The following is a 22,308-nucleotide window of genomic DNA, read 5'->3' as shown; positions in this document are numbered from 1 at the left end:
GCAACGCGCTCTTACTTCCTGGTGCGGATTTAACAGCAGGGAGCTGCTCACTAAAAAATGCTAATGAATACAAAAAGCAGACAGAGAATAAAGAATGTATTTGGTACTTAACAGTATAGGCTCATAATCCAATGGAGAGTATATGTGGTCATTGGTCAATAACTTGTATTGGTGTCAAACGTAATCATTCATTATTATTTTTAATTATTACTGATTATTTACATCCGCCAGGATGCAGGCCACAAAATTATGGGTGACGTAGTTTATTGCATGCTTGTTCAAAATGGTGAGTTGAGAATTTGAATTGTGTATTACTCGCCATGCTATGCACAAACAGAATTTAAGCACTATCTATACTATAGAATCTGTGCTACAATTAATTTATAGCTGCAACCCCCATCCTTTCTTTTTCTTTTTTTTGCACCAAATACATGTTTCACATGATGCAATATTATTTCTACAGAGTTGCATAGAAACTCTACTCAACTCAAGTTTATTTATAAAGCACTTTAAAAACAAACATTGTAAGTATACAAGTGAATAACATTTACATGGATGGATGGATAGATGGATAGATAGATAGATAGATAGATAGATAGATAGATAGATAGATAGATAGATAGATAGATAGATAGATAGATAGATAGATAGATAGATAGATCGATAAAACAAGACAAGAAACAGACAAAAACAAAGAATTAGAAATACAACTCACCATTATGCTGAATGTACTCGGTCGGGATCTCGGCACTTGTTTCTATTCGAAAAGCTGAGGTAATGGGAGACCTGAAATGTATGACATTTCCAGTCTACTCCATCATTTTGCTCGGTCGTCATCATCGCAGAACATCCCAAATCACAAAGATAGGATGGCAGAAATGCAGGCAAGGATTTCATTTTATTTTTTTTATTTTATTTATTTTTTTTTAAAGATATTTTGCTTTAATTTTAATCAGGCTTGTCTCGCTTGGTCTATATGTGCGGAAGCAGTTTTGAAAGCTTCATTTCCTCATTTGTTAGTCTGTTGCCACCTATTATGCAGATTGGGCCTTTTGCAGGAGAACAACCAGGAGTGATAAACAGATATTTTAAGCAGGACCGCTGATAGTGTGTCTTCTTTTTTTCTTGGAAGTCGTTTGCTCTTCTTTCTCTTCTGTCAAATCATTCTTGGCAAGATGAGCGATTTCAGATGTGTACGCTGATGATCAATAATTTAATTTTTCAGTTTCTCTGTGTGGTCCGACACCAAATGTCCCACAGACACGTACAAAGCCTAGCGGTTGGACACCAAAGGTCTATAATATCCCATTTTATTAAAAAATAAATAAATAAATAAATAAATAAATAATAATAATAATACCCATTAACACATTCATTGCCAGACCAGCAAAAAAAAAAGAAAAAAAAAGCATAATTTGACGTCTTTTTCCGTCAATGGCAGTGAATGAGTTAATCTCAAATGCACCATATAAAGTGACATTTTCAACTGCATGTCTTGGATTATACTGCAGCACATTGACAATACAGTATGCTGCATTCCATTGTGGAGACGTACCTAATGATGTGCCCAGTTCAAGAAGATGCCAATCCCTTTTCGTGTCTCATGTGAACGTACCTTTCATCTCTGTTCACCCCTGCAGCAGCGGGGAGTGCGCCTGTCTTGCGCAGTTGCCGAGCACCAACACGTCCTCACTTCCACATAGCAGCGGGAAGTTGTTCTGTACAAGAGCAGTCAGAATGGAGGATGAAACAATGAGCACCTTTCAAATCAACAATGTTTACACGACTAACAGATGTGTGGTTTTGTTTTTGAAAAGTAGAGACAAAAAGTCAAAATCCTCTCCATTCATGCAGGCCGATGTTGTGATGCTCATTCCTGGCCTATCGATGGTGATTCATTGTTTCTCTTTTTAATCTCCTTTTTCATCATCAGAAGTTTCAATGTCAACATGTGCGAGTAAATGCAACGCCACTGGATGCAGCCGCCATATAATAAAACAATAAATAAGTGCAAAAGCTGTGTTCCCGCCATTGGTAGTATGAGTGACATCGTTTACAAATCCTGACATTTGCTGAATTTACATAAATAGCTAAAACAAAATTGTAGTCTTGTGTTTAGGGGGACGTTTATGAATATAAAGCAGCCATATACGTCCCGTAAATCTCTCAAACAGTTTTGTCTAGATACAGCAAATTTTATTTATGTTATAGGAAGAAAATAATACATTGGCACAACAATTTTTAAAGCAGGTCTGATGGGATAAGTTAGATAACATTATTGATGTCAGCTGATGGCCGATTTTCACATTCTGGGAAAATGTTTTGAAGATTTTCCACCAATCATAAACCAATTACAGTACCGTTGTTATCTTTCAAAACAAAGTCAAAAAGTTGCACACAAAGCAAACTAAACAAATCCAACAAAAACATCATTTTCTTTTTTTTATATTCAGTGAAATTTTCTGAAGAATCATGTCTATCAGAAACCAATTATAGCTGTTACCTTTAAAAAATGAAGTCAATAAGTTGCACACAAAGAAAACCCAACAAAACAAAAGAAGAAGAAAAGTAGTGGGAAAGAAGAAGAAGAAGAAAAGAAGAAGAAGAAAAGAAGAAGAAAAGGAGAAGAAAAGGAGAAGAAAAGGAGAAGAAAAGGAGAAGAAGGAGGAAGGAAGAAGGAGGAAGGAGGAAGGAGGAAGGAGGAAGGAGGAAGGAGGAAGGAAGAAGGAAGAAGGAAGAAGGAGAAGGAGAAGGAGAAGGAGAAGGAGAAGGAGAAGGAGAAGGAGAAGGAGAAGGAGAAGGAGAAGGAGAAGGAGAAGGAGAAGAAGAAGAAGAAGAAGAAGACTCAATTTACATAATATTGATTTCAATTGATGGTGCGTCGGACAAAAAGAACAACAATCTAATTGACTATGGTCATTGTTTTCACGTCTAAATAATCTTTCAGGTGTATTATTGTGTATATCACATTTTAGCATCCCTGCTGCTGGCTACATGGCTTAATCTTAAACTGAATAGTCCGTTTTTTTTTTTTTGTTTTTTACAAGCCGGCTGACTAAAAAAAAAAGAAAAAAAAAAAGACAGGATTGATTATTGCTCTGTCTTTATAACCACTGCGCCACAACATCAATGAAACATTGATGTCCTGTTTTTCAGAGAACTTAAAAGTAATTAAAAACATGTATAGAATGCAAAGTCACTCGCAGCTTTTGGCTTTTCTTTCCGGGGAGGGGGGATTTTTAATTTATGGATGTATGTGTGTGTTTGTAGCTTCGTTTTATGCGTAAGCTGCCACTAAAGGGGGGAAAAACATTTTGGTCCTTGTGTTGAACTGGTGTTGCACAGCAAAGGCGGGACACAAACAGGTGCCCCTTTCGAGATTGCGCTCAGCAGAAATGAAGCGTTTTGCAAATGCTTGCTATGCTGTGCTGCTCTGACTTTGTTCAGAGTTTATGGGAAGTACAGAAGTGCAGTGTTGGCTCCTAAAAGTCGAACACTTGCAAATTCAACCAACATATAGGCGAAAAGTCATGCAAAATGACAAAGGCTGGACTACATGATGCCATGAGAACGTTAGAGGGTAGCATTTTTGCTTTTCCTTAACTCATTGACTCCCAGTCATTCGCACTGAAGAAACCCCCTTTGATAGATTTTGCAAGGCCCACAGAATATTGTGTTCTATTGCTATAAAAAACATGGAACCCACAAAAAGAAAGATTAGAGTCTCTTCTTTCATCAGGCAAAAAAAAATGTATCTGTTTTAATTTTACAGCCATTAGCATTAGAATATATGTAGCTACGTTTCATCAATATTCACATTCCTGGTGAAAACACCGACAGAGCTTGTTGCAACATGGCCCTGGCTGATCTCTTATACTCTGCTACCACTTCCCTGGCCGTATTTTTAATAACTACCATTACTTTAAGCCACCTCTTCATGTCAGAAGCTGCATCAAAGCCTTCGGTATGCTCTTTTATTAAAAAAACAACAACAACAACATAAAAAAAACACGTTTTTAGGAGTGAATGGCAAAGTATTAAAAACCTTTTTTTGCATATCAAACAACAATTGTTCACTGTTTAATCAAAAGAAGACATTTGCAAACATCTGTTTGTACTTTGGAAAACAATGACCAAACTGGTAACATAGTACTGCACATCAATCCCCATTTTTTTGCTTAACGAATATGAATTACTAACTAAACACCAATCACTGCTTAATAAACCGTAATCATGGGAAAAAAATACTTTTGTAATACACTTTATGCAATATTAAAAAGAATCCGATTAGTCGATACATTAATCGATTCTAAAAATATTTGACAGTGATGGCACTAATTGGAATGTACTAAAATGTACATTTTTAGGAGTACTGCACATGAAATTTAAAGCAATGTACCTAAGTGAAAGATTAAGATTATAAAATAGTGGTTAAGCACTACTTTTAGAATCGACAGGCCAGGGGTATGGCCTGATAAATGAAGCTCTTCACCTCACTTCAACATGCTGTAGTTCCTTGCCATCAAGATGACAACAAACTATCATTCTTTTATATTAGACAGGGCTATGGCCTAAGGATAAAAACAGGGAATTGGTGTCATCACATCAAAGACGTCATCACAGCATCAGGGTGAGTAGTTTTACTGCAATTTCACTTACCACAACTTGCATTCAAATGTTATTGACAATAATCCAGTTAACTGTTTTTTTTTTTTTTTTAATTAAACCTGGAGCAAAAATATGACTACCGTATTTTCACGACTATAAGGCACACCTAAAAGCCTTCAATTTTTTCAAAAGCTAACCATGTGCCTTATAATCCAATGCGCCTGATATATGGATCAATATTGAGCCGCAACAGGTCTCGCTGTCAAGACGCTTATCGGTGACCCTGCACGATTGGCAGAAGATCCCGCCATCTTGGATCGCTATAGCTAATACTAATACTTTACCTCAGAGAAAATAATAAAACAGCTGTTTATTCATTTTGTGAGCGAATTGAGTTGTCAGAAAGCTGGTTTGTAATCTATTAATAAAGTTTGACTGACCTATCTGACTGTTTTGTTGACATTCCCTTTAGCGCAGCACCATCTAATGGATCATTACGTAACCCCAGCCTCTACTGTAGCGCCTTATATATGGAAAAAGTTTGGAAACATGTCATTCATTGAAGGTGCGCCTTATAATGCGGTGCGCCTTATATATGGAAAAAGTTTGAAAATATGTCATTCATTGAAGATGCGCCTTATAATGAGGTGCGCCTTCTAGTGCGGAAAATACGGTAATTGGCATAATTTCCGATGGGCAACTTTGTAACTGTTGTTTGTAATTGTATTTCCTCTCTAAGATGTGTGTATTTTCTCATGTACTTCCACTTTATTTTTCTTATCATATAGTTTCCACTTGATTTGCCGCCCAAAAGCGACGGTGAGGTTCCCTGACTGACAGCATTGCAGAGTGTGTGCAGAAGGGGAGAATGAGAGTGAGTGAACTGGAAGAGAAGTGTGATGGGGGAAGATGGATCCTGTGCTTTCAGTGGAAAGCTGTCACAAGTGTCCTCAGCGGCTGTAAATACGTCTCGCACACGCGGACGCATGCAGGCGGGCCCAGACAAGAGTTCCCACACCCAAGTGTGTCACTTTTCCATCTCGCCGTGTGAAAAGAGCTCGGGAGGAGGCTGGGCCACGCAGGGATCGCTCCTTTCGAATTAGTTGGATAGGGAACCCTTTTAAGACAATCTCAGCGGGAAGTGAGAGCTCAGAGCGAAACCTTCGCCTCACCCTTTCATTTCCTGTCAGTGACCGGGATTACGTTTCCTCTTGGCCAACGCTTGTCCTTTAGACACTTTGTGGCTTATTTCGCCATTTTCCACTGGAAAGCACGAGTCGTAAACTTTTGAGATTATAAGCCACGAGTACAATCACAACTTTTTAAATTTTTTTATTTTTTTTTGTATTTACAGTTTGTTTAGCTGCAAGTTATCGGAGCCAAAATGATTAATTGTGCAACGTCAACATCTCACTTTGCAGGCAAATGAAATGTGATCCTTCATTAACTCGTGACGTTTCAATTCCAAACAAGCGTGTTGGAGGCATTCAGCCATTCTCCAATAAAAGATTCAGGAAGCTGCATGCAAGGAGGCTGCAAACGTGTGGGGAATATAGCGGTATTTTGTGTAATGCAGGGACATTGTTGAGTTTCAAAAAAAAAAAAAAAAAATCATAATGTGCAGTGAGAAGAATTTTTTTGGTAGATAATTTTTGGCATGTGAAACAGTTTTGTTAAATGTGTCACTGAGAATGAAGTGATTTTTTTTGTGGGTATTTTAATAATGAAATTTTTTTTGGGGTAAATGGTCATTTTTGTCATGTTGAAAATCTTTACGAATGTGAATTGAATGAATTGAAATTTTAGAATTTAGACGGGCATGATGTGAATCTGTTTGGTTGAACGTGTCTGAGATGATTTTTTTGTGAGAATTTATTTGGGAAAATATTTAGTTTTTGATAAATCTGAGTTTTTGGCATGCAAATATAATTTGCTAAACGTTTAGATTTTCAAATGCAAACAATATGAAGCAGAATGTGCTATTGGGAATAAACAGAAGTTTTTTTTGGTGGTTATTTAATCGTGAAAATGTTCAATTTTGGCCGAATGGCAATTTTTGTCGTGTTGAAACTTGTTCCCAAGGTGAATAAAATGAGCTGAATGTTTCGAATTTTAAAATTGGGAGTGAAGTGAATCCGTGTTGTTGAACGTCCCATTGGGAATTTTTGGTTGAACAATGTAGAATTACTGTCATCATCCTCATACGAATAGTTGCGTGGTTGAGGGTTCAAAGTACAGTCGGGGAATTTGTATGTTCACCCATGTTCCAAAGTAACGTCTGCAATGTTGTGCTTTTAGAACATGGTGAAAAGGGCATTCATGCCCTAAATCAACTGTTTTGGTTTTGTTTTGAAATCTATTTTAGTTCAGCAAATGTACACCATCACTATTAGTAGTAACAGTCAGAATGGGGATACATGGTGGAATGAATCTGGCAAGAGAATACCGACAGCATTTTGACAATTATGGCAAACAGCAGCAGAATTAGCAGGTTGGAAAGGGAAAAAAAACATCTCAGCCATAATGGCTATAATCATGAGCAAAAATGAGCATTTTGTGATCAAAATGTAACATTTTGGTAACGTCTGCGGCAAATGTTGCTTTGAAGACAATTACACCAAATGCGATTGCACAGTTGCAGTGTTTTTATGCACTTTTCAAAGTACAGCGCCACTTTTCCAGGTAAAGTTTTTAGCTTGCTGTAGCGCTCTTCCAAAGTGCTCATTGGAAGTCCTTCAGTCTGCATTAATGGATTTCTGCGGATGCGCGGACACCGCGCAGAAAATCCTGCCAACGTCCTGTATTGCATCTCTGGGAAATTCACAGGTAATGCAAACACTTCCTAACACTATATGGCAGCAAGGGAGCGGTATTATCATTCATTTGGAAAGTGTCGTATGTCTGATTTTTCACTCCAGCATTTTTCCAAAGTGTAAGAGTAAAAATTCTTGGGACCTGTGGGAACTGGGTTGCAGCATCAGATGCGGGCGACTATTCCGTTTGTAGCTCCTCGCCATGCATCTTATTTGAGCGGCTGAAAATAGAGGCGGCTTTATATTCCGGATGAAGGCTGCGTCTCTCCATTAGGAGGACCCGCATCATGAGCGAGCGCCTCATGTGTCCTTGGAGGCAGCTGAATGCCAGACGGAACCTGCAGCTCCTCTCCAAATGAGATGGCCCGACTTCACAGGACTAATGGCGCATTTTGTAAAGTCGCCGGAAAAGTCACAAGTACATTACGCCGGCGAGTCGCCCTTGCGGGGTCAACGCTCAAGTCCTGGAAGTACGCTGGTGCGTTTCCGTTAGATGTCGAGTGCGGCAGCGGAACTAGCTGGACAATAAGACATTTAATGTTGGTAAATTCCAACAGTCTATTCATAGCTACTGCCTGGAGATTGACACGTAAGCAAGAGAGCATGAGAAAGAGAGAGATGTAGATTGCATAACATGTTTACCCATTGGCTTTTTTTGTGTGTGGTCCAATTACTTACAGGATGCTAATAAAAATGAATACATATTTCCCAGTTTACAAGTGTATGAAGACCACCTAACTATGGTAGGATTTGTTGTACAGTATTTGCCAATTTGATGTTGAAATGTACCCAATTTCATCTATTTCACTAGGAAGACCTTCAGCCACTATCCCACAATTGTTAAACTGTCAAGACACTGATGAAAGTAACATCAAATTCATAATCGCCATACATCAAAGAGAAGTTAACCACTGCAGGGGGTCGTTAACCAACAGCCGTCCTGCTAAACAAACATTTCGAGGTCACGAATGAAACACAGTCGTGCTGTCTAGCAAATATTTTTATCATCTATTAATCTATTGATTATTCAATTGATTAATCAACTAAATGGGAATATTTTAATTTTGCATTAACATGTAATACAAAAGCATTTTTTTTACCCCCTCATTGCTGTTTATTAACCAGGGATTGATGTTGTACTGTTACCGGTTCAGTCATTGTTTTCCAATTTCAAAACATAATTTGCAAATGACTAATTTTGAATACAGGCAACACAGAAGACAATCTGTCTTCTTTCATGAGCGACTATAGAAATGAGTGAACAATTACTGTCGATATGCTGAAATCAGAGGATTTTATCCATCCATCCATCCATCCATTTTGTTAACTGCTATTCCTCACTAGGGTCGCAGGGGTGCTGGAGCCTATCCCAGCTGGCTTCGGGCAGTAGGTGGGGTACACCTTGAACTGGCCAATCGCAGGGCACACAGAGACGAATAACCACTCACACTCACAAGCACACCGAGGGACAATTCGGAGCGCCCAATTAAGCTGCCATGCACGTCTTTGGAATGTGGGAGGAGACCGGAGTACCCGGAGAAGACCCACACAGGCACGGGGAGAACATGCAAACTCCACCCAGGAAGGCCAAAGCCTGGACTCGATCTTGCGTCCTCAGTACTGGGAGGCGGACGTGCTAACCAGTCAACCACCGTGCCGCCTCAGAGGATTTTAACAATTTTAAATTAAGAAATGGCTCCAAATTATTACTCTAATTGACAATTAATTTGATAATTGATTAATTTTGACAGCTCTAAAGCACAGTATATGATATTGTTACGTAAAAGGAAAAAAATACATAAATCAAGGTTTCCTATATTAATGCAGGTGTACCTAATGAAGTGTCCTATGCAACCACGCCCAACAATACCTCTACAAGTTCACAATGCAAATGCTGACATTTATATTTTTATGAACCCGAGCACAAAGAATCGAGAGCATTAGTCATGCATTTCCAGTGCCGCGGCTTAACCTGACCTTGTCTGCTCTCCAAGGATGCATTGCATCTCAACCCAGTGGAGAAAGGCTACACGAGCGGAGAAACTTTATCACGTCTTTCGTCGCACTCCCTTCATCCGTACACTTTTTACTACGAGTTTCACGGCGGCGCCTGTAAAACGTGGCAGCCCGGCGTTCGGAATGAGACGTTGGGAGAGCATTCCCCAGTTAACTAAGCCGGCGTCCTAGTCTGCGAGCCGCCGCCATTAGTCAACCGCTCTGCGTGAACGTGAAAGGTGGAGCCATGTTGGAAAGGATAATGGCACACACAGATGAAGTGATGACAGTCCAACCAGTTTTTTTTTCTTGCCTCCTTCACTTGCTCCCCTTAAAGAATGATTTCACATACGATAAATGATTCAAGTTTCTTTGTTTTGCGGCTGATGTTGAAGGCGAAAAAGCTCTTATCTCTAATTGTGATGCATTTTATTAGGCAGACAAAAAGGTCTGCAAAATCAAAAGCAACATCTCGCTCCAATATGACTCAGCTTCTTGGCAGCAATATGCACTACCCGGGAATAACTAAACCAGCTAACACTTGACAATAAAGAATATATTGTAGCTCAAATAGGACTTTTCATGAGCTACACCTGCACAACCGAATATGATCCAAAACAATACATAAGGTTCACTTTTAATTGGCAATATCATTAACTCATTTGCTCCCAATAACGTGTAAATACGATTTTTTTTTGTTTTAGGTGTCCCAAAGACATATTTATACGTTTTTTTGTGTGTGTTTTTTTTTTAAAATGGTAGATTATACAGAAGGCTTTGATGCAGCCTCTCAACTGCAAAGAACGGTTGCTGAAATGGTAGTTATTACACAAACGGCCAGCAGGTGGCAAAGGAGATCAACCAGGGCCATCTAGAAAAAAAGCTAAATTACTTACAATTTGAAATAGATTTGTGAAAACTGATGAAACTTAGCTCTCTTCTAATGCTAATTGCTGCAAAATGGAAACAGATAGAAACATACTTTTTTTTTTCCTGATGAAAGAACAGACTTTAATCTTTCTTTTGATAGGTTCCATGCTTTTATAGCAATTGAACACAATATTCTGTGGGCCTTGCAAAATCAGTCAAAATCCAGTAAAACGGCCGGGAGCGAACGGGATTGCTTCTGTGAAAATGGCTGGGAGTGAATGAGTTAATAATAAAATTTATTATTTTGGTGTAAAACTGAACTATACCATGCTAAGAGCTGTTTCTAATAAATTATTCATAAAAATTGGCCAAGTAAGGATAGTAAAATAGCCAGTCAAATGTTTACCACTGACAATAAATGTATTCAACTATCTTTTATCATTCATAATTGTAAGTATAAAAATAAGGTAGCCAGTGTCATGTTAAGATCTATTAATGTGAAGGTGATTCATGTGACAAATGCACCTTAAGCCACTTTTTTTTTCTTTTTCTTTTTTTTAATAAACGTAATTATCATAAGTGACAATGGTGCACTGAACAAAAACAGTTTCATAATTTTGATTATATTATGCATTGTAGTTAGATATTGTCAACTCTGTCATAGTAAAATATGACCTTAACTGATATAAAAAGTCATTTGAAATGCATTCATTACAGTACACTTTGTGAACTAAATTATGACAAAAATGTCCACCCTGTCATTTTCCACCCTGTAGGCAAGCTCACATATTTTACTGCTTGCATCTACAATGTCTGCATTTCACAGCATAATATTTCCCTAATAAATTGGAAAATCGAAACTTTTTGTGGTGAAATAAGGAAGTCCCAAAGGCCCCGCCCGTAATGCGCTATTGACTTTAGAGTGATAATTTTCCTCTGCTGTAATTTCAAATTGTATGACACCAGAGGTTGAAATCACTTAAAATCTCACATACATTGCCTTAAAAAAGATGTATGCATACTGCAGGTGTTATATCGTCCAATTACATCTGAGTGCTGAATGAGTGATTCGGAGGCGGGGTAGCTCGAGCACGGATGGTGTACAATATTTCCTCTTGTTCTCACACCACTCGTGCATATCTCGGGTATCGGGAGCGGCTTTTCATTTCTTCCTCCCGCCAATTATGCCCAATCGGCGCATGTTGGTGGACGATACATCTTCATATAACACTGTGATGGTTTGAAACTGTACATCATGCAATTCGGGACTCTCTGTTCCTTTTTTTTTTTGCAATCAAATTTAAGCCCCTCTTTTTCTTTTTTTTTTAAACGTCTTCCTCTCTGCCGCCCCCCCGGCTGTCCTAAAAGCCACGTTGGATTTGGAGCTGTCTCCAACTTCAAAAGGGGTGAGATGGAAGGGGGCAGAAGGAGTGGTGATACATCAGCTGGGAGAGAAGCGTGTGGAAATGGACTTGAAAGGAGATAGATAGACAAAGAGGGTGTGTGCGTGTGCGTGTGTGTGTGTGTGCAGGAGAGGTAAAAGGGCCGCGGGTGGGGTGCAATCGCCTGCCAGTCGCTCCTGAAAAGTGAGGGAGCCGGGATCATGTCACCTTTGGAGCCCTTTCAAAGTGTTCATTTAGACATTTCAGAAAAAAAAAAAAAAAAAAAAAAAAAAAAAAGGCTGCAGAGAATTCGGAGCAAAGTATCGATTCCCCCCCCCCCTCTTTGGCCGGGCGAGGGAATCCCACTGAAAAGTCCGAGGAAACCCAAACGCCGATGATGGGACAAAATCCATAATGGGGGAGGCGTTTCTCTCTCCTCGCTGTTGTCAGCATAAAATATATCAGGGGCAGTAAACTGATACAACCATTACTTGTTTATGGTGCCGGGGAAAGGGAAGGAAGCACTTTTTTTCCAATCACTTTTCATTCCCAACACGTACACCTTGCCCTTTTAATTTTCCATGTTTCCCTTATAATAAATCTGCCAAACATCATACGAAGGCAAACCGGGGAAGAACGGGGATGTGTCCATGTCATGCTGCTTGTTAATCTAATCTACGCCTATTGTTACTTACCATGCAGCCCTACTGGAACTCGCATGCATATATTACTCCCACATTATGGTCTGACATTCTAAAACAGCAGCGATGCCCTCAAGATAGAACGAAGAGATGCAAGACGACGTCTCATTTGTTGCCTGCCTTAATAATAAGTCAACTTGTAGATTCAGTCCATGTGAAACAGTGAACGCGCCAGCCTGAACAGTAGATACGGCGTTTTCTAATAAGATCCAACCAGAGACAGACAATAATGCTCAGACTGACAATGACAAAATGAGGTGTTAATAGAATAAGATGTGTAAAACAGTATTGTGGTTTGCAGCGGTGTACAACTGAACTGTAAACGACGGCACTACAAGCATGGGAATGGCCAAATATGTACGACCTGAGATGCGAATTAGCCGCTAAAAACGAATGCCGAATCAGAACTTTCTGATTCGCGTGAGGACGAATCACAGTATATTGTCGTGTGTAATAGAAATATTTTGAATGACAAGGTACGTACGTACACATTACAAACTTGGACGCTGGACTCGAAAGATGAACCCTTAGGTTAGCTTAGTGCTATGTAGCTTGTGTCGTACCAGCTAGCTAGCTAGGTAGCAGCTAGCTAGCTAGGTAGCAGCTAGCTAGCTGATACGACACGGATGGATGACACGGGTTGATTTAAAAGGTTACAAAAAGGGAAAAAAAACAAAAAAACACACACATTGAGTTCTACCATCAGCCATTAGTAAGTAATTTTAAACTAAAAAGAAAAACCTTTCCATGGGTTTGACACGGCCACATTAGCATGTCGGCCTCATACACTCTATGTTTTCAAAAAAGTGAATATGAGGCTTGGTAATGCGATTTGGACAACATATGGTGTAAATAATTGAAATAAAATAATATATATATTTTGGACTATAATGTGCTTTTCGGCAAAAGTACAATTAGCAACCCGGATTTGGGGCCCTCCTCTTTCTTATATAAATGTATATTACTGCCACATTTATAAAATATAACGGGTGCTAACACTTGCGCACTGTTGTCTTTGCAAATAAAGTTGTTGACCAAAGTCATCCATCTAGCTCCATTGTTTTACCTCGACAATGTCCTCTAAATTTTACTCCCCAATATACTAATGGAATTATGTTCAAATCTCCGGTTGCTTTCATTACACTTAAGCGTTCCTTTCCCAATTCAACGCTGGCTTTATCTGCCTGACAATAGCAGACTCCATTCAGTGGATAAAATGGGCGCTAACATGTCTTCTCCCTTGAGGGGAAGGAAAGAAAAAGGCTCCCTCCAGTTAGCGGAATGACGCGAACAAATTGGATACGGTTCAAGTGAGATTAAAGGTTCATTTATACAAGTCAAACTAACCTTTGCATAACAATCGCTTTGGTGTGTGTCCCCACTTTAACAGTCAGATGTGGGGTATAATTTCCCAAAGTGGGTCAGAAAATGTACAGTGCGTTTGAAAGCAGATGGCGTTTGCTCTCCAGTGGCGATACATAAACATGTTCATTAAGATTTAATGGAGCCGCTTTATGATTATTTCATCGTACCTGTTGGTCTCGATATCAGGCCAGGATGAGGTGGATGAGCACCTCCTCTTGTAAAACACATTCTCTTGGAACTCATTTGAGCACTTCAAAATACAACCACAGCTGCAACAAAACAAAAAATAACAATCGCACATCACAAGATGTCGCTACAACTAATAAAAATACACATTTTAGTAATAATAATAATAATAATGGACATATAATCAGTTGTTGATGTGGAATCGTACGTGGCAAAGCAATTATACAGTAAATTTATGTGTAAATTAATAGTATTAAACTGACCTACAAAATCAAAATGAGATACATATAGTTGACAATAAACTTCAACAGGAAGTGGCTTGAATTGTTTGTTTTTTTTATTCATTATTTGCCAAACTGTTCACTGCCACCATACAGCACTTGTTCACAGTATTTTCTTTTTTGTTTTCTTTTTTTTTTTTAAATGGAAAAGCACGCTAACAAGACTGTGGAGGACGGCTTTCAACACTAGTTGCCAACGATTGACAATTTGTCTAAGTCCCGACCTGCGTTTTCTCACCTTCGCCAATCACCGCGGATGCTAACATCACAAGCACTATCTGGGTCAATAGCTGAGCTGTGGGATTGTTCTTGTCAAAATGTAATTGCTGCCTGTACTATTCTTTCCTGACTGTACGTGAAGTGGATAATAAGTGGATGATGCCAGTAAACAAAAAGTAAAAGACTAAGGGGGGGGGGGGGGGGGGGGGGGGGGAAATGACAACATCTTTACCTGCATGCTTTGATGTTGGATCCATCTTTGCAGGTTGAACTCAACCTAAGGAAAGAAAACACAGCATTAATATTATTGATACTAGTAAAGTTCTAATTTGATTGGTACGATTCATAGTGTATATTTTGATTCACATTTTTTTTGGTGTGGAGCATTCGGTATGAGAGACAAACAAAGTTCCCACATGGAACATATTACAGTACGTAAAGGAACCACAAGTGGTACGGACTCACCACTGCCTCACTTAACACTATAATACTGGTCATTATTGTGACATTTTGAGAGTTAAAGTACTTTTCGAAGTGTAGTAGATCTTGGTGTATCACATTTGTGAACCACTTACATGTTTCAGACAGTTCAAAATGTTACCTTGTACTAGTCTTTCATTAAAAAAAAACATTTCAGCTAGTATGGTTGTTTTATTGTACACACTGTGATTTACTTCATTTCATGTCATTACACGTGTTCCTGTTTGTGACCTTTTCCAAAAATATTAATCGGATTCCTAATTATCTGGCCTTCACGTGTGCTTGAAAGGTTTCAGTATAAATGTTTGTTGGTCGTCAAGCATCAGTTTTAAAGTGGAAGTCAGCCTTAAAGATTTCTTGACAACAATATGTTATATGTGACCTCACTAGTTTAAACATGAAATTCTGATTAATATTACATTTGTGGACATTTGCTGTCGACTGAAGATGACATCACAGTTGCTCAGGCAATAACCAATCGCAGCTCACCTGTTTTCTGAAGATGAGCTGTGATTGGTTGCTACCTGAGCAACATTGATGCCATATTCGGTCGACAGCAAGTGGCAAAATGGGCGCCCCCTGAGATGTTTAAAAAATGGCTGGATTTTGATGCGTAACTCATATTCCACTAATACGATATTAACCAGAATACCATATCTAGACCAGTGGGGCTGCATAGAACATTTTTTGGGGGGGGGTTGACTGTGCAGAAGGACTCATTTTCTCTTAAAAATACTTCAACATAATTAAGTTCAAATGTTGCATAATGACTCTCTGACTGATGCCCCCCCTCACAAATGACTTTGTTGAAGTGATGTGCTGAGTCCCCCAAATCGCAGCAATTACTTTAACGTAAGCGCAGATCGCTACGGCGGCCAAACTATAAAAATCAGTTCCAAGTTGTCATAAATTACCCGCGAATCCTTGAATCCGAGGAGTTAATATCATAAGGGCGAGGAAATAAGCTCATCCGAGTATTTGTGATGAAACGCGACAAGCGGGAGATGAGTTTGTCTTGCCGGCAAACCGACATGAATGCTGTACGGTAATATGCGCCAATGCCACGGCGAGGAAGGTTGTACGAGAGTGGCAAACTAGCCTAAAGTACTCCTCCCACAGAGATTGTAAAAAGTCTATTTTTCCAGTTGCCATTTTGTCATTTGCAATAACAAAAAGGACATTTCTCCTTTTTAACAGCGTGGGTATAAACCATAGAGGGAAGTGCACCTTGCTGTTCATCCCCTGTATGCGAGCGCGAGCTGTCTGGATGATGGCCATTATGGCTCGTGCTAGTGCCTCCACCGGGATCACTGAAGTGTTGGAACTAACAAGCTTGGGAAGGCAGACTGCAGATGCACAAATGGGATTTTTGTCCGGAAAGCTTTCGAGTTTGCTTCACAAGAGACACGGGCGGGAGAGGAGGCCTGCCTGAGTTATGCGCCACCAGAATGAGATGATTGCATCTGATAATCTTGCTAATGATCTACACCGGAGAGAGGAGCACATAAAAAAAAAAAAAAAAAAAAAAATGGAGAGCAAACCATACTGCCGCACACACTGCTCAGCCTGATGCTCTTTAATTCTTATACCGCGCAAGAATGTACTCCACCATGGAAGATGTGCGATATTCCTTGTTATCAACATCAATCCGCCAGGAGATATCTCGCTATTCCTAAAAACACTTTTATAACTTTCATACACAAGCACAGTCGGTACTTTACTGGGCTCTCTCTGTCTCCTCCAAAGTTGAATTTGGGTTATTAAAGACATGATTCCAAGCAATAGAGTTTAGTTCAGGTCACGTATGGGACGGTTTGAAACAGTAAATAAACCCTGATCTGGCTTTGTTCCATCACACAGTGGCTAACAAGGATAGCATTCACTTAACTCATTGACTGCCATTGACGGCTATAGACGTCAAACGATTCATTTGAACCGGGCTGGCATTGAATGAGTTAGGGGTCAACACAATGAGTAGATTCTGAACTTTAAATACGATTTGTGGCAAATTTGACACATTCTGATTTTTATAGTGATAAAATTATCCAGACTTAGATGTTGCACTTCCTATTGATAAAAAAAAAACTTAGTTGATGTCATTTAACATTTATGGAGGCATCCATCGTGATTTTACTCATCGTTATGAAACATTTTTGGCGGTCAAAGAGTTAAGGTTTAACAATCTAATGACACATTTTGCAGTCGCCTATAATATGTCGAAAGTCGAGTCAAAGCCGATTAATAATTATGTCACTGACACGTCTTCATCGATCACCCCAGCGTTTTATTAGCCTGGCAGTAAGCCTGGGCGATATAGCCAAAAAATATTTTTGTCATTCAGTACCAATATGATTTTAATCGATTTTAATCGATTTTAATCGATTTTAATCCCAGCAAACATTTATTTAAATGTTTTCATTTATTCAAAAATCATTCCTGTGCAAAATGTTCAGACAACAATAATGTATATTACTGATTCTAAATCAGTTTGACCAAACTTAACATTCGTAGTTTGTGCTTAAATGCCACAAATAAGTAGTTGGTAATTGTAAACATCTCTTGTGAAAATTCTCCCAAAATTACAATTCAACTCACAATAACGTTTGGATGTAACAGAACATAAGAACAAACAGCTTTTAATAATCCAGAAGACAAAACTGGATTTCACAATTTAGCAATTTTTCAACCATTTTTAAAATGACTTTTAATCAAATAGCCCGATGTATTGACCAGCACTACTTGGCTGGCCCACCAGGCTTTCCTTGCCCCCCATTACAACTGAGAAAAATATCAATGATATTATCAATCAATCAACGTCACTTTTGCGTCCACTACAAATTCTGAAGCCGTTAAACCTCTAGCAAATACATCCACAGGGCCTCGATTTCTTTAAAAACACATTACACACAGTCGAACAAATTTGCCAATCAACCCTACTATCATTCTCAACTTTTGACAACAGACACAAACTGAGCTGACGTAAGCCATACTGTCGGCTCCAAACAGATTTTAGGGTAAGACGCTGATGGAGGAGGCTCCACTTCCCCTTGCCAGCTTGCCACAGTTTTATTTGGGTGCAAGCCACTTCATCTTTGCAGCATAATGAGTAAACAGAGAGTGATCAGTCCAATTACCCCCTCATTGGCAAGGCGTTCCGGCGGGGGACGGCCTGCGGAGAGAGTGAGCTGTCGACCGTGTGGCCGAGCTGCATCAATAGCACCTGCTGCCCGCAGCCTTCGCTTTGTATAAATCTCAATTTGTTTGTACAGAAAGGGAAAAAAAAAAAATGGTGACCAAGATATGATCCCGGTGGGAAGGACAACAGCGGCCAGCACTTTTTCCGTCAACTTGACTTTCTGTGTCATCTTGTAGATGACAAAAGGTGAGGGCCTCATGTCAATGCATTATTTATTTATTTTATACTTTCAGATTTCAAGGTCAGTGAATGTGCTTTTTTTTTTTTTTTTTTTTACCCCCCTCACCGACAAAGGCTGTTCTTACTGCTCAGAAGATTCTTTGCTTTTTTTTTTTGCAACTGAGAGTTCATCCACAGAGCAGTACAATGGAGCCTTGAAGCAAGTGAATGTAATTAAGACTTTTTACAGTACACCAACCTCTACTCAGATAAAGCACAATTACAGGACTCTCAAATGACCAGCAGTATGTGAGATGTAAAGCTAGCAAAACAAAAGAAGAAGAAAATATTCACCTACCGAGCGGTTAGCGCGTCTCCTGTTGAGGTTCAAGGTTTGGATTTTTGCTCCGGTCTTCCTCTGTGTAGCTGGCATGTTTGTGTGGGTTTTGTCCAGGCTCACATTTCAAAAACATACATTAGGTTCATTTCAGACAAAATATCCAAAGGTGTAAATATCAGTTTAAAGGGTTGCTTGTCTAGAATGTATTCTATGTGCACCGGTAGTGCAATGTGGGTGATAGTATTGATAGTAGCCTACAGTAGCAAAGTCTTTGTTCTAGTTTGTTACGTCTCGCCACTGATGAGAACAACCACTATAGGACAACCAGCAGCAATGTAACAGTTTGCTAACATGCCCTTAAGATGTCAAGCAAGTGACTAAACTTGAGCAAATGTTCCAAAACAGACACATCTCAAAGCTAGCTTGTCACATGTAGCAAGCTAGCATCTGCTTGTGGCTATATTCTGGCGCTAATGCAAAGACTGGACTTAATTTGGAATTATCAACATTATTAGCACTTAAGCAGCAATGTATGTGATGCCATAAGGGGTAATTCTACCAAGCGTACCTTTTTAAAAATGTATGTGATGAAAATTTGTATTAGGTTACTGCCCCCCAGCTGTAGGAATCACTTGGTGGGTGTGTTTGCTTTTCAGGTAGGGAACCTGTTGTCAACATGCCTCCCCCCAAAGTCATACTTAGCAAACCATAATTCTTAGTTACCAACCCACATAAGGATATTATGAAATAATTCAAAAATATATATACCCAATTAAATAATAAGTACAATTAGAGCATGTACTCCCCCCTCCCCCTTTACTTGGTATGACCCACTGGCACAATCTGATTGGTGGAAATACACCTGGTGACTTGCCTTGAGTATTATTATTAAAAAATAAATAAATAATTAAAATAAAATAAAATAAAAAACATGAAGTGGGCATGTAAACCCCTTTTAAACTGTGGACCTTTCTCACGTAAGGTAAAGTAAAGCTAACAAAACATACCCAATGTCGATCTTATTAAGTAGAAAAAATACATTTAGTATGCAATAGTGACTATATAAAACATTTCTAATTAAATTAAAATGTACGAGAGCTCTATGTACGGTGGCATTTAGTGTACAAGAGGTGGAGACTTTTATTCCTTCTTGTTGCACATGTGTAGCTGTCAGTAGATGTGAGAGAGAGAAGCAAGCTTTAAGTCAGGTTCATAGATGTTGAAATCGTAATGTTGGGATCAAAGCATGCATGACGTCGCTCACATCTGCTCCAAGCTGACTTTGAATGTAAACAAACAACTGACGTTTTCTAACAGCCAATAGTTTAGGACAATAGGACTGGTTCGATTTTGTCCTGTTTCTCTCACTTGACATTACTTCCTTCTCTTGTCCCGGAAAAACACAACAGAACTTGATGTAAACATTCCACCGGTGACGACATGCACAATAAGATCCGATATTGTTCATAGAATATCATCATGGCTAAAAAGAAAAGGGAAAAAAAAAAAAAAAAAAAAGCAGTCCAAAAATGTTTACCTTGGCGCTCAACAATCATTAATGACCAAAAAAAGGGTGGAAAAAATACATATTAAGGAGAAAATCAGCAAAGCTGTTGTAACAGGCTGCCAACTTCAATTTACTATTAGATTACCAAACCAAATGCTCAGGTGACTTTTGCCATCCATGTTTTGAACTAATCCATATGCAACACCCAATCAATTGTTTTGTTACTTGTTAGCTTTCAGTGTGATGTGCAGTTCCAGTCTACTGAAGAAAAACAACAATAAACACATATTATTAAATGTCCTTGCCAGGAGCATAATTTTACCCTTTATTGAACATTTTCTTTTCATGTGTGTCTTCTGCACTGGAGGGGAACTACATGTAGAACCAATTTACACGAGTTTCTTGTTTGTCTTCTGTGTCCTGGAGTTTATGTGCAAGGAGCAATCTACTAATTTTTTGACTGAGCTCTTGTACAGGATCTCATTAGATTGCGCTGTACTTAATGAAGTGGCTGGTGAGGGAGAAATATGCTGTGGTCATTTGATGAACGTGACCTCAGTCGCATAAATAGGCTTCATCGCTACTTGTCACAGCTGCAGGCTTCGACCACAATATGGCGTCGACTGTTTAGCGGCCGTGCTGGCGTTCGTAATGTCTCAATGTATGTAACTTGCTGTTGCGTTACAAAGTGAAGACGGTTACATTTCTCATCCTGTTATGATACAAGAATGTGCTTGTTATCCTTGAAGCACACGCGTGCGTCTCTCATGGGTGGCTGATGCAAAACTTGTTTTCATTTCCATAAAATAAGACTCTTGTGCTGATAATAAGACTCGATTTCTTTCAGGATCCTTTTGGTTCCTTTACCAGGGACGCTATTATGAAAAGATGACTTTTATACAAATAGTTAAGACAAAAGAAAGCCCTGCTTTTGCTAATTTTAAGGATGAGAAGGAGGAGACAAGCAGAAAAATAATGATCTAATTTTTGTTTTTGTTTTTTAAAAAGGAGAATGTGACCACTTAAAGTTGTATTTATTGAGGTCTCCATAGGTAATTCTCATTTGTTCCAAAGCTCTTAACACTCACATTTAGTGGTGTCACTATCGAATATTTTTAGAATCGATTAATCTCGATTAATCGACTAATTTTGACTTACCATTAAAGTGTATTCAAAAAGCGTTTTTTTTCCCCTGATTACTTTTTGATTGGTGTTTATTTCATACTTAGTATTTGTATATTGGTAAAAAAAAAAAAAAAAAGAAGGTGTGTGTGTGTGTGGGGGGGGGGGTTATGTTGTACTATGTTACCGGTTTGGTCATTGTTTTCCGAAGTAAAAACAGATGTTTGCAAATGTCTTATTTTGATTAAAAACGGAAGATAATCAGTCTACAATAATCAGTAAACAATTACTGTTGATATGCTGAAATCAGAGGATTTGGACGATTGTCAATTTAAAAATGGCTCCAAACATTTACTCCATTATTAAAATAGCTGTCAATAATTTGATAATTGATTACTTGACAATTAATCAATTAATTTTGACAGCTCTACATTTTCCTCCATTTCCCCAATGTCGTTTACTGTGGTCCGCCAAAATAGCACTCTGAAATCACTCTGCCAGCCCCACTCCTATTGGGTGCTCCTTATGACGTCACCACAACTCCACTGTCAAATAATAATGCTCTCTTCTATATCACTTTAAATTTGGCACGATTGTCACGTACTTTGCTTTAGTGATGAAGTGCAGCCCCCCCCCCTCAAGATATTGTAATCTGTGGTAGGCCTAAGTCAGTTTAAAGTCATCCTTTTGAAATAGCAGGAGAAGACTGTAAAATAATCACAGGAAATGTGCTTGTATTTACAAAGAATAATGATGCTTTGCACTGATCAGGAGGAGTTCAAACAAAGCTTACAAGTCCTGGGGATTTTCGTAGTTCCGGTTTAATTAAATTAAATAAAAAGTAGATGAGCTTCACCGGGAATGCAGGCGGAGAAAGCAGCACGCAGCTTTGCGCTTTGAGCCATAACAACACCATGTCGCAATTTTGCAACCAATTGGGTTCACTGGAGTGAATTTTAAGTTTAGTGACAGCTTCAGATGATCCTGTCACCACAATGAAAATGGAACTATTTGACAAATGATTTCGTGTGTTTTTACGCCCCCCCCCCCCCCCCCCCCTCTCTCCTCGGATCCATGCAAGCAT

The 22,308-nt window shown here is 39.0% G+C and overlaps 1 protein-coding gene across 1 annotated transcript; it reads right to left on the bottom strand.

The window, feature by feature from the left end:
* Positions 1–1,421: 1,421 nt before the first annotated feature.
* Positions 1,422–18,295, bottom strand: LOC144001592 (uncharacterized). The gene is made up of 5 exons (XM_077496057.1): positions 18,195–18,295; positions 18,035–18,139; positions 14,653–14,697; positions 13,902–14,003; positions 1,422–1,718 (listed from the first exon to the last, which is right to left on the bottom strand). The coding sequence occupies exons 1-5, from the start codon at positions 18,293–18,295 to the stop codon at positions 1,619–1,621; spliced, it is 453 nt and encodes a 150-aa protein (XP_077352183.1). The 3' UTR covers positions 1,422–1,618.
* Positions 18,296–22,308: the final 4,013 nt, after the last annotated feature.

The sequence above is a fragment of the Festucalex cinctus genome, chromosome 14 (genome assembly GCF_051991245.1).
Source record: "Festucalex cinctus isolate MCC-2025b chromosome 14, RoL_Fcin_1.0, whole genome shotgun sequence".
Classification (NCBI taxonomy): domain Eukaryota; kingdom Metazoa; phylum Chordata; class Actinopteri; order Syngnathiformes; family Syngnathidae; genus Festucalex; species Festucalex cinctus.
This window is presented reverse-complemented; position numbering and strand designations above follow the sequence as displayed.

Bases quoted from the DNA above. Each gene is read 5' to 3' on its own strand.
- LOC144001592 (XM_077496057.1), bottom strand. From the start codon at position 18,295: ATGAGGCCCTCACCTTTTGTCATCTACAAGATGACACAGAAAGTCAAG. The intron at 14,004-14,652 runs GTAAAGATGTTG...GTTTTGTTGCAG, and splicing joins TCCAACATCAAAGCATGCAG to CTGTGGTTGTATTTTGAAGT. The intron at 1,719-13,901 runs GTACGATGAAAT...GCTCTTGTACAG, and splicing joins CCTGATATCGAGACCAACAG to AACAACTTCCCGCTGCTATG.